Here is a 12,440-nt window from a genome sequence, read left to right on the forward strand (position 1 = left end):
TGTCCTTACAGGACTCGACTTCCTGATGGCTCTAACAGCAGGATGGGGGAGGCAGCGAACCTTCCCAGAGTTCAGGAGGTGGGCTGGCCAGCAGCCTTGCCTGGACTTGCATGAGCAAAACAACCCACACCTGTCCCAGGGACAGAGGTGGCAGAGGATGCCCGAGCCCCTCAAGGCCGTGCACGGCATGGCCACCAAAGTCTTTGTTCACAGAGACAAGCTGCAACCCACTCTCCCTGTGGCTCATTCTCTCCCCACCCCCAGCCTGGGCAGGGCCTCTCTCTCCATCAGAGACCTCTAGACTCGGGCTTCCAAGGTGACTCAGCAGGTAAACACTTTCCACCAGGCCTGACCACCCGAGTTCAATTCCTGGAGCCCTCGGGGTGGGTGGAGGGAACCGCTTCTGCAAGCTGTCCTCTGACTTTCACACTCCGCACGTAACTAGAGGCTAGAGATGGCTAGCCGTTAAGGGCCTTTGCTGCTCTTGCAGAGGACCTGGGCTTGGTTCCCAGCAGCCACACTGGGCGGTTCACAACCATCCGTAACTCCAGATCCAGGGGATCCAATGCATTCCTCTGGCCTCCAAATCCACTCACACAGAAACACACATGTCATACACACAAATAAAATAAATACATAAAATAAATCTTTAAAAATTACACTTAAAAAGGCCGCTAGAAGCTGGGCGGTGGTGGCGCACGCCTTTAATCCCAGCATTTGGGAAGCAGAGGCAGTTGGATCTCTGTGAGTTCGAGGCCAGCCTGGGCTGCAGAGCGAGATCCAGGGTCCAAAGCTACAGAGAAACTCTGTCTCAAAAAAACAAAAAACGACAACAATAAAAAGGCCTCTAGATACAAGGGAGACCATCTGCTTTCCCATCCCCCTGACCTGGATCTCCGGGGAGCCACCATATCACACGTAACGAACTTGTGCAACCATCCATTTACTTAGACTCTGTGGGAACCTGGTGGCCACTCAGGGACCTCCACCCAGGTCCTTCTCATTATCCCAGGCCTCTGACAGGCCTACCATGACCAGCTACATTTACCCCCATTGCAGACAGGCAGCATGGTGGGTCCTAGACCCTGGCATGAAGCAGACTCCTAGATCCCCTGGTGGGGAGACCACCTTGCTGACTGTCACTGTGGAGGGGTAAGAGAGAGATATAGGGAGGGGACTTTGAGACCACAGGCTTGTGGCTCTGCCATGGATGACCTTATGTGACAATTTATTCATGTTCTCTGTCCCTCAGTTTACTGTTTACAGAATGGGGCCCCTAATGATGAGGACTGAAGAAAGCCTGGTACTAAGAGAGGGTTGTAGTGGGATCATTTACCATCCACCCTGGCCAAGCCTATTTGTGGTGATATTTTGTTTATAATCTAACAGATAAAGCTTGCCTGAAGATCAGGGTGTGGAGCTAAGCCACTAGTTAGCCACAGAGGCCAGGCAGTGGTGGCACACGTCTTTAATCCCAGCACTCAGGAGGCAGAGGCAGACCGATCTCTGTGAGTTCAAGGCCACCCTAGGCTACACAAGGTTGATCTAGTCTAAAAGAGAAACCGAGCCAGGCAGTGGTGGCACACACCTTCGATCCCAGCACTTGGGATCTCACGCCTTTAATCCCAGCACTAGGGAGGTGGAGGCAGGAAGTGATACGGCTGGACAGAGAGAGGAATATAAGGCAGGAGCAGACAGGAGCTCAGTCTCTGGTGATGGCTGTGGCTTGCTCCTCTGTCTCTCCGATCTTTCAGCATTTACCCCGACATCTGACTCCGGGTTTTTATTATTAAGACCAATTAGGACTCGTGTGACTCCTATCTGTCTTGGTTTCCCTACGGTGTCATTCTTTGCTACCTTCCCCCATTTCTGGTAGTGCTTGTGGCAAAGCTTTCCCTAAGGTCTAAGATTCAGGAAGACTCACACTATACCCTACACCCCCAATTTCCCTGCTTATCTCACTTCTCACCATGGTGACGCAAACACCCAAACTCAGTGTCTCTACTCCGTATTTCCCAAGGACACCAAAGCTCCAGAGAGGTAAATATTTACACGGGAGTTTTAGTGCCGACTTGGAGGGAGAGGCTCTCCTTTGCTGCCCATGAGCTAAAAGCAACTGCCTACATTTGTCCCCTGGGTTCTGCAAGCCCCGGAGCGTTCTAATTCTCATACTCGGGGGGTGGGGGGGTGCTACTTTGTCAGGCTCTCTTGTCCCGCACTGGTGGGGTGAGGCATCAGGGGGTGGGGCTGAGTGTGTGGGGGTCATCCATGATAAGCTCCTCCCTTGGGAGGACAGAGCTAAGAGCTTGTCCACAAAATGGCATCATGCAGGGGACAGCCTTGGGTGTGGCTGCAGCAGATGGTACTGACTGTGGATGGGGAGGGGAGGAGGGTCAGGTACCAGATGCAGACAAGCGGTGTCCAAGGTCCTGGTCAGGCTGTGAGTAACATGGATGGGCCTTTTAGGGCCATTTTTCCCATGCATAGAGATAAAGCCTGTGTGTTTTCAAAGCAGCAGCCTCCAGACTCTGGTTTTAGCTCTCAGGCCTTTTCTTTCCACTCTGATAAATGGGGCCTGCAGTACCTGGCTTTCCTGGGCTCAGCTTGTGTACCCTGGCCCTACTGGGTACCTCTGAAGGCAGCTTGAGGTATCTACCTTGTTGGGAGCACAGTAATAAAACAGCCATCTGTCCACTTCTTTGGCTATCTAGGCCTACGGCGGAAACTGCCTCTATCAGCAAGGTCCCAGAGGGGTTCAGAGGTCAGCAGGCACACCCCCTCCCCCATGTGTACACATGGTCCCAGCGACAGGACAGAGGGTGCCTGAGCTGTCCTGATTCTAGCTACTGCAGTGTCCATGTTAAGCCAAGAGCCTAGAGCTCCATTAAAGGTGGATGGGCATGCTGGAGGTGACATCTGCTGGGCAGATCACCCATGGAACTTGGCCTAAGACACACAGAGGACCCTACCAGCCAACAGGGAGAGGATAAACAACCCCACAGAGGAAAACCAAAGCCAAATGCACAGATAATGGCAGAGAAAGCCTCAGCAGTCAACACACAGGAGAGATTACCCGGCGGCAGGCAGTTGAGCACCAAGGCCACTGATGCTTATTTCATAGCAGATAAACTACATGCCTAAGTCTGCAGGGGCCTGCTGTGGGCTGAGGATGGACCGCTCTGTCTTACTAGAAGGGGTATCAAGAACCGTGCACGAACAGGTGCAGTTCTAATAACCTGGACTGTGGCAGGCAACATGAAATGAAGCTCCCTCCAGGCTGCTCGCAGAACAAAGCCGAGAAAACAGGAGCTGTGTCTAGACAGCCATGGGGCTGAAGTGGGAGGTGGATGGATTATATATGCATGTCATGGACCGGCAAGGATAGACCTCAGAGACAGACTGAGGGCGGCAGGAGGCCAAGTCCATAGAGCTGGATACAGGGCCTAGAAAGTCTGCAACATTGAACCAGCTTAGTGTTTGGTTTAACGGAGAGGTAGCCTAGCTGCTAAGTAGTAAAAGGAAGACAGGAGAATCATGAAATAGGAGACGGCAGGGTGGGGCAGATGCCGAGAGACTCATCTTGGGCCTACAATCGGGACAGAAGTGAACATCACCCCACTCTCCACTGCACCCCTGCACTCTCCCGTGGGGCTGATTAGAGCCTGGGTGCCAGGTTTCAATGAGCACACCCCATAGCAAGTTCACTCTTCCTGCCCCCGCCCTTCAGTTCCTGTCAAGTGTCTCAGAAGAACAGAGGGGAGTCAGACCATGGATACACTCCCAGGCTTGATGGGCCTCGTCTCCACATTTGAGCTGGGGACGTAGCTCAGTTGACAGAGTACTTTCCTAGCACCCACAGAGGCCTGAGTTCAATCCTCAACACTGAATAAACCATGCACGGAGGTGTATGGCTCTAATCGCAACTTCCAGAGGGCAGAGGCAGGACATCAGTTCAAGATCATCCCCTGCTACTTAGACCCTGCCTGGGCTTTAGCTGCCGGCCTCAGATCCCACCAGGTCACAGAGCAAGGTTGAGAACTGGGCTCTGGAGGCCCCTTGTTTCTGTCCCCAGAAGTGGCGAGACTCACTGTAACCCGTCGAAGAAACAAACAGGCCCCTGGAGGAACTGTATGTGCAGGATCTAGTCTCTACCCCTGTGGCAGGCAGTCAAGGTGACCATTTACAGAAGGGGAAACGGGGCACAGATGTTGCAAAGCCTAGGGAAGGCAAAGCTGGATCATACTTGGTGGGACCAGCTTCAAGCCTGGGCCCCTCACCTCAGTATGGTCCTGGAGATGCCCGCCACTCCCAGCTCCTGCTCTCCTCCATCTCCCTAGCTGGCTTCCGTGATGTTGGGCAGCCATAGTACCTCCTGTCCTTACCTGGCCCACTGCACCCAGTGGACACAGTGGACCTTACCACCTGAGCCCTGTTGGGCTCTGGACTCTCACCATTTCACGAGGGAATAAGTGAAGACAGAAAATGAGGCTCTGAGTGGTCCAGGCAGGGAGCAGCCCAAACTGGACCCCATACTGTTGACTCCAGATGCAGGCCTGGCAGGGTCCCCGGGGCAAGCACAGTTTCTGAGGAGTGGCCTGGCTGACTAGTTAGGAGAGGGCTTTTGCTGGAGTAGCCTGGCCCACGGAGGCAGAGGCTTAGGCCTGCCATGAGAGGGAAGGAGGGGTAGATGACTTTGGCCATTGACCTCTGTGCTTTACAGTTCTGTAAACCATTAATTCCCCAGTCTAATTGACTGTCTTTCCAGCCTGACTACTGATTTGCTCTGATGTCCCTGCTGCTGGGCCTTTTAACGTTCTCCCCGTGTAAACAAACAGAGGCAGCTGCAAGGCTCATGGCCTTCAAAGCTGAGTCAGATGCCGGGCTGTGGGGAGTGGCTTCTCTCTGAAGCCCCATGCATATGCACAAAGCCCTGCTCGGCAGTGCCCACCAGGGTACCACAGACAGCCTGCTCTCCAGATGGGGAGCTGGGCCCTCCCTGCTGGCGGCGGACTGTGGAATTCAAACGGTCATGAATGGCTATGGCTCCCACGAGATGTGGGCACAATCTGGAGCTGGATGCACCATGAGGTCACCTGTCCTTTTCTGGACCCCGATGATGGCCGGCCATCTCCATCTTTATGATGGAGATGTGTCTTCCTGAGTCCCAGAGTCACATAGGCTCTGGCCACAAGGCAGAAGAGGCTGGCTCAAAGGCTCCCTCTAGCCTTGAGGGTCCAATTTGGAACCCCACATTACACGTGCGTGTCCTGAGGTCATGCGCAGGCAGGCAGGCAGGTAGGTTACTGTGTGTTCTCTCCCCTGGTGCCCAAGCCCTGTTCATAGAGAGGATCTGAACATTCCTGGAACGTGGGGGTTGTTTCCTGTGACAGGCTGCCCAGGCCAAAGTCTGTGGCTCAGTGAATCCAATGAATGAATAATGGGGGAAGCTGATCGTATGGGTGAGGCCTCCAAATGGTCCCACTGCCTGGATGGTCTCTCACTCACAGAGCACAAGCCAGCCACAGAGGCTAGAGAAGCCTCCACTACACAAGTTTATGGGATGAATAGGAGTGCAGATTGGAAGCAGGAAAAGGCTGCTAAGGGGTGTGGACCAGCCAGGCTCCCAGTGCCCACACAATGGGCCTGGCCTCAGGAGGGCGGACGGTAGAGGGAAGAAGGCGTCTCCAAGCTGGCTTTGCGAGGCCCCAGCTTCCCACCAAGGCTGCAGCAGGATGTACTGTCTCCAGTGGAAACTATCTGGAAGCTGGAGAGTCTTTTCTCTGGGTCAGAGGTCAGGAATGGACTGACTGGCTCTTAGCTCTCTCTGGTGTGTGCAAATGTATAAGCCGTTGTTCCTATAAAGTAACAGACCCTGGGGACTTGGGACAATACCACAGCAGGAAGGGGCATTTTATTCAGGGACAAACAAGACCAGAAGACCAAGAGCCAGCAAAGGACGGGCCTGAATTCTAAGGCAGATGAGACACTAACAGCTGGGCTATCTCTCTTCACTTAGGCTATCTCCAAGTACTCCAAGTATCTCTTGTTTCCATTCATCTCTGTGACCAGCTTTGGGCAACCCGCCTAAACCAGAGGGAACTGCCCTCTGGAACCAGTTATACCCCCCTCCCCCAATACTGCAAACCCGTACACATAGGAGAGGGTTTTCCACCCAGTCAGATGCTGCCCACATCACCTCCTGCAGGCACCACACACACCTCTGCCTGCCCCCCCCCCCCCCCCCCCCCCGCCAGTCCCATGCACTCTCCCTTCAAAACAAAAGCAAAATAACAAAGTCTAACTTAGGAGAAAAAAAAGGCAACCGAGTTCCCCAAAAGACAAAAAAAAAAAAAAAAAAAAAAGAAGTCTTACAAGATGACAGACACTTAGTGACATGTGTCCCGTCACCTTGCTGATGGGTCCTGAAAAGAGGGGCAGAGGTACCTGCCCCCAGTGCACACCATTTATTCGGTGGGTCGGGAGAGCCCGGCCTGATGATCTGACCTGCCCCTCACTCTGTCCCCTTTCAGAGCCAAGAGAACATGCCTTGATTCCCGCCCTACGGTGAAGGCCGTCGGGTTTCTAGTAAGCCTGATGACTCAGGCTTCATGTAAAACTGTACATTTCTGTCTAGGTATGGGAAACCTGTATACCCTGAATCATGGCTGCCTTTCTTACCGGGGACAATCATTCCCCCGGGGGCAGGAGACAGTAGAGGGCTAGCTGGGATACAGGGCTCAGGACGGACAGATATCCAAATGCTGCCCCAGGCCCTCCAGGCTTAGACACTCGGATGGGTTGAACTCGGCCAATCTTCACACACCTGCTTTATGGGGTGTTGAGGACTATCTCATACTTTTTTTTTTTCCCCCATTGTAATGAAATCCCCGAGGCTGGGTGCTTTCCAAAGCCAAACTGACTAACTCAGTTCTTAGAGGTCCAAGGATATGATGCCAGGAGCAGCTCCGAGTTAGTGAGGGCCCTGTGGCGCACAGATGACATCAGGGCGGGATGGCGTGCAAGAGAGAGCACGTGGCTGGACCGGAAGCGGTGGAGCAACCGTGGAAAGGCCCAGATTCACTCTTTCAGGAACTAACTGGGCTGGATCTCCCTATCCCTCAGGAAGGTGTCCTCAGATAACTGCATCACTTAGGCTCCCTTCTGAAAGGCCCAGAGCCTCCAAATCATCATCACATTGGGGACTGAACTCCCAGGAAGCCACAGGGCCAACTGAGATCACCACCAAGAGCTCGGGGACAAGCGCTACCTCACCAGCACCTCGGACTGTCCTCTGATCCCTGCTGTAGATGTCCCTAAGTGGGCGGGGACGCATCTGGGGTGACAGGACACGGCTGTCCTGTCCCCTGCAAGGCCGTGCGCCTCAATGGTATGGCTAGGGCAGGGCTTTGCATTAAAAAACCTAAGTACCTTTTGCTCAAACAAACAAAACCCCAAACAAACACACACTCTGGGGAACCAGTAAGATGGATGGTTCAACAGATAAAAGATGCCAGGCATAAAACCTGATCCCTTGGACCCACGGGGTGGAAGGAGAAAGCTGACTTCCAAAGGGTGGTCTCTAACCTCTGATGTGTGTCCATGGCGGGTACACACACACACACACACACACACACACACACACACACACGCGCACACTCAAAATGTAATAATGGTTTTCTTTTAATAAGAGCGACTTCCAAGTTGGGGCCTAGGTTTTAAATGAAAAAAAAAAAAAAAAAAAGAAAGAAAGAAAGACATAAAGAAAGGAAAGAAAAACTTGTTACTGTTGTTTTTGAGACCTGGTCTCATGTAGTGCAAGCTGGAACTGACTATATAGCCAAGGATGACTGTGACCTCATGACCCCACCCTGCTCCCACTTCCTGAAGTGCTGGAGGTAGAGGGGTACACCCCCACGTCTGGCTGGATGTGGTACTAGGCTAGAACCCAGGGCCTCCTGCATGCTAGGCTAACCCTCTACTAACCGAGCTACATTCCTAGCCCAAGAAAACTTGGTAAAACCACAGTTGTGATCCCAGTGAGGTGGGAGCTGGGCAGGGAACTGAGGGCACAGGCTAGAAGGCACGAAGCATGGACGTCCCCAAGAGTAAACTAACAGGGACGCTCTCCAGAGCATTCAGATATTCTACTCAGACACATTTCCAAAGGAAATCAAAGCTTTGTGAAATATCTGCACACCGGGGTGTCCACTGGGCACTCATTCTTTACGGACGTGATGTAAGGGACCGCTCCAACTCTCTACACGGGGCAGCTAAGAATGGACCCACCGAGGGCCCGGCTACAGCTGCCACAGTCTGCGCTTCCCACTGGGGCTTTCCACATAAACAAAACCGTGGAGGGGAATATGGGCTTCTCTTTTCAACGCTACATCTGCTTCCTGCTCAGTCACAGAAAACCATCGCTACAACAGAGAGGAAGACTATGTGCCTGTAAGACGCTTACTATAAGGACTCCAGACCCACGAGGTACCACCCCAGAATGGCATCCGAACCTCACGCCCTCACCCCTTGTCACCAATGAAGTCACAAACGGAGCCCAGAGCCACCAAGTGTGGGCTTCACCGGCCCCCAGAGGCATGCTGTGTTCATCAGAAAGGGAAGGCACATCCTCACACTAGAGCTGGCCCAGGTGCCAGTGGCCCTTGGTAACAACCATCCCCCTGGCAGCTCCCATCTGTCCAAGGCCAGCCAGCAACTCTCACGTCTCTCCAGGCCGGTCTTAGAAGCACACAGCTAGCAGATGTGAGACATCTGTAGTCGACAGAGGCCACAGGAACCTCCAACGCTTTCCTCACACACCTGTTCCCCCGCCAAGGCCGGAAGTACCAGAGCTGCTGTAAGTAACCAACCTGTCCAACCCCATTAGTCAACCAAATGTGTGCCCGGTTCAGAGCAGCCCCAGGCAGCTGGTTCCACGGGGAGGTTGGGAGCTGCTGGGCAGAGTCATTTGTCCAAGCTCTATCATAACCCTGAGGGCAAAGAGAAGAGGAAGAGAAGACCCACCCCACCCAGTTCACAAGGAGCCTGGAAGGGAACAGCCTTCCGGGGGGGGGGGGGGGGACAGAGAGTGCCACTCAACACCAGCCTCCCTGCCATCATGGGCTCAGCCCCTTCCCTGACAATGGCAGGCAGTGGCAGGGTCCCTGGGCAGATGGGCGTACAGGTCCTGCTTGAGACAGGGTTCAGTGGGGACTCAGGTACAGCCTGAGTCTCCTGAGCTAGTTTGGGGTGGGGGTGGAGGGGATGGCTATATACCTAGTGCCTAGAAAGGAAACAAATGGGGTGAGGGAGAAGACAGGGACATAGAGGAATCCAGCATCACCTACTGGGTGGCACTGTCAGAGGCTTTGGAACCAGGGGCCCTAGAGGCCCCTCCCCCACCCAGTCCACCGCCGCCGCTGCTGAGTCAGCAACTTGCTGGCTCAGGGGGTTAGCAGTCCACGCAGCATTTTTGTCCCTGCCCCACACACCCTTTCCAGGCAGCCCAGGCCTGTGCAGAGAGCATCTGGTGCCATCCACCTCCCCTGTTCCTCCCATTCACAGCCCTGAGGCCACCTGGGCATCTGTTCTGGGACACACTCTAGCCAAGGGGCACTAGGGTCCTTCCCCCTGGGGACCCATAGGACTGCAAGAAGAGCACCCTGGTTATGATCTGTGGCCAATAGTCATCCGTGATGGGCAGGCTCACCCCAAAGCTCTGGCCTCCCTCTCTACAGCTCCAAAAGCAGCATGCACAGTTTGCCTGTAAACAGGGTGCCCCCTGTCCCAGCCTCCACATCCTGCAGACAGAGAGGGCCTCCCCCAGCCTGCTGGGGTCTGTCAGTGCCCAGCACCGGGCACCCACAGTCTTGACTGGTCGACAAGTAGACAGATGCTATGGCCAGACCCAGCTGTTCCATCTAGCACAGCATGGCTGAACCATGGAATGAGTCCTGTACCTGGAACATGTATGTGTGCACGGCAGAGCTCCTGCTGGACAGGAAGCAGTTGCAAGGGCCTGGAAAGGAGACTCGGGGTCTAGGTTAGGGTCCTTTGAGACTGGGAACTGCTAGGGGTGGGGGCGCAGCGTGTCTGGCCAAGGAACATAGATCTTTTACCCAACTCTAATATCCTAGAGTGTTCTGACAGTTTGGGAAATGGACTCGGGGTTGTAAGGCAAGCAGTACTGTGAACCATTAACAGCTCCAGGCTGGCTGGACCCTGGAGGGTCCCAGCCCCACCAGAGAGCCCCAAGAGTACCCAAAGAAAACAGCGCCATCAGCCAAGACTTGCCCACGCCCACTTCCTAGCTCATCTGTAAATTCAGTCCTACTGAATATGGGAGAGAAACAAAGGCAGGCAAGACACCCTAAATCCTGGCCCTTCCAGGGGTGGGGTGGACGACGATCGGGGAAGGACCAGCCGGCACCAACAGGAACAGGACTACAGTCTCAACTTTACAAAGTGCCTCCTGGGGGGCCGCCCCAACCCCACTGACCCCCCACCCGCACTCCCCCCAGACAAGGAGACTGAAGGGCCCTGCTGGAAGGTCCTTGGCTGCACAAGTAACTCCAACTACCTCAGCTATCCCTAACCTGGATGGCGGATAGATTTCTAGGGAAGGCAGTCCCCAACCCGAGGCTTTTGTTCCACTTTTGTGGCTGGGGTGGCCAGGTAGGGCTGTCTTCTCCCCGCCTTCAGCCCGGGTCACACAGGCCTTTGTTCTACCTGCACACACCGGCAGCCAGAGCCCACCCCTTCCTTTCCTGGCAGCTCCTCCCCAGGCTGGCAGGCACTGGAGGGCCTGGAGACACCACAGGTGCAGGGCAAGAGGGACCTCATTTCTCGGGCTCCACTTCTGGTACCAGACAGGTACGGGCTGCACATACACACACACACCACACACAAACACACCTGTTTTTCTGCCTCTAGACCCAAGGCTGGACCTTGAGTCCGGAGGTTTATCTTTCAGGCTAGCCAGCAGGACACCGCAGGTGGGGTGGACAGAGGGCAGCGGGCGGTGACCCAAGAGAAGTCTGGGCACTGCGCAGCCAGGCCAGTGGTGAGGAAAGGCACGGAAGAGAGGGTGAAAAGAGAGATCAGAGGTCAGGAGTAGCAGCTGCAGGGACAGATGAGCCGGCAGATCGGAAGGGGCCCCAGGAGAGCAAGGAGGGCTGATCTGGCCCGGGGTTTAGGGTACACCCGCCCCCCCTCCCCCCCGCCATCACACTCGCCCGCAGCGGGCGCTCACCTGGGCGAACGCAGACCTGCTGGGTCGCGGCGGTCTAGCACACCGGGCACGCAGTTGGTGAGTTCGTCCAGTCGGCGTGCAGCCCGCAGCTCCAGCCCGTGGAGAAGCGAGAGAAAAGCCACGTCTCGCGGCGGTTGGGCCGATAGCAGGTGCACTTCTTCTGGCCCGGCCGACAGTCGCAGGGCACCTCGAGGCGCACGTTCTGCACAAGGTGGCGGCCGAAGGTGGTGCCGCCGGTCTTCTGGATGTGCAGGAAGACGATCACGTCGTCGCCCTTCATGTCGAAGCGCAGCGAGCGCTCCAGCTCGCGCACCGGGAAGTAGTACTTTTTCTCGTAATGTGGGTCCGGCGTGGGGAAGAGATCCAGGTCGTCGGGTGGCGCTCGGCCACCGGGCGCGCCCAGGCTCAGCCCCGGCGCCGCGTACTGGTACAGGATGAGCATGAAGCACGCCGAGCCCGCCACCACCAGCACGAACTTGCTGGCGCGCTCAACCATGGTCCTGCCGCCGGCGCGCCGCCGCCGCATGTGTCACCATCGCCGGCGGCCCGGGCGCCGGGCCTGGGAGGGCGGGGGGGCGCAGCTGCTCCGCCGCCACCGCCGCCGCTGCTGCTGCCGCCCGCACTCTGGCCCGGCCCGGCTACTCGGCGCCCAGGCTGTGCGCAGCGTCGCGGGCCCCGGGCCTCCGCGGCGCCGTGGTTGCTCCCCCGCCCCGGTCCCCGGCTTGGCTAGCGTACAGCCGGCCCCCGCCACAGCGCCCCACAGCCGCGCGCGCCCGCACCCGCCCGCAAAGCTCAGCGCCGAGAACGATCTGCACCGCCCCGTGCGCCGCCGCGTCTCCGCAGTCCGTCGCGGCCCCGCCCCGGCCCGCCCCCGGCCCGCCCTCGCGGGCGCCTCTTGCTGTCGCCGCCCGCTCCGATCCTCCGCTCTGGGGGGAAGGGTTGGGGGGGGAAGGTGGGGAGCGCCAGGGCGCGGCGCAGTTGCCCGGCGCGGGGTCGCGTGGCTCGCGCACACTTGTCTACGCTGCTTGCTGACGAAAAGGGAATTGGTTCCAGCTCGCAGGCCTGTGGGTGGCGACTGGGTTGTCCTGAGCCAGGAGTGGGTGGTTCTTTTGGGCTTGGCCATGGCTTGGGGAGCCCGAGTCTCTTCACCTCCGGACAGTTTTGTGTCACCTGCGCCCCACGGGAATACGGA

General features: G+C 56.3%; 1 protein-coding gene across 1 annotated transcript in view; it reads right to left on the reverse strand.

The window, feature by feature from the left end:
• Window positions 1-11,805, reverse strand: part of Hs6st1 (heparan sulfate 6-O-sulfotransferase 1) — a 45,108-nt gene extending 33,303 nt beyond the window's left edge. Inside the window, 2 exon segments of the mRNA XM_059282271.1 lie at window positions 11,249-11,315; window positions 11,318-11,805. Of these exon segments, the coding sequence (XP_059138254.1) occupies window positions 11,249-11,315; window positions 11,318-11,774 (524 nt within the window). The 5' untranslated portion in view covers window positions 11,775-11,805.
• Between the last annotated feature and the right edge of the window lie 635 nt (window positions 11,806-12,440).

The sequence above is a fragment of the Peromyscus eremicus genome, chromosome 16_21 (genome assembly GCF_949786415.1).
Source record: "Peromyscus eremicus chromosome 16_21, PerEre_H2_v1, whole genome shotgun sequence".
Lineage (NCBI taxonomy): Eukaryota > Metazoa > Chordata > Mammalia > Rodentia > Cricetidae > Peromyscus > Peromyscus eremicus.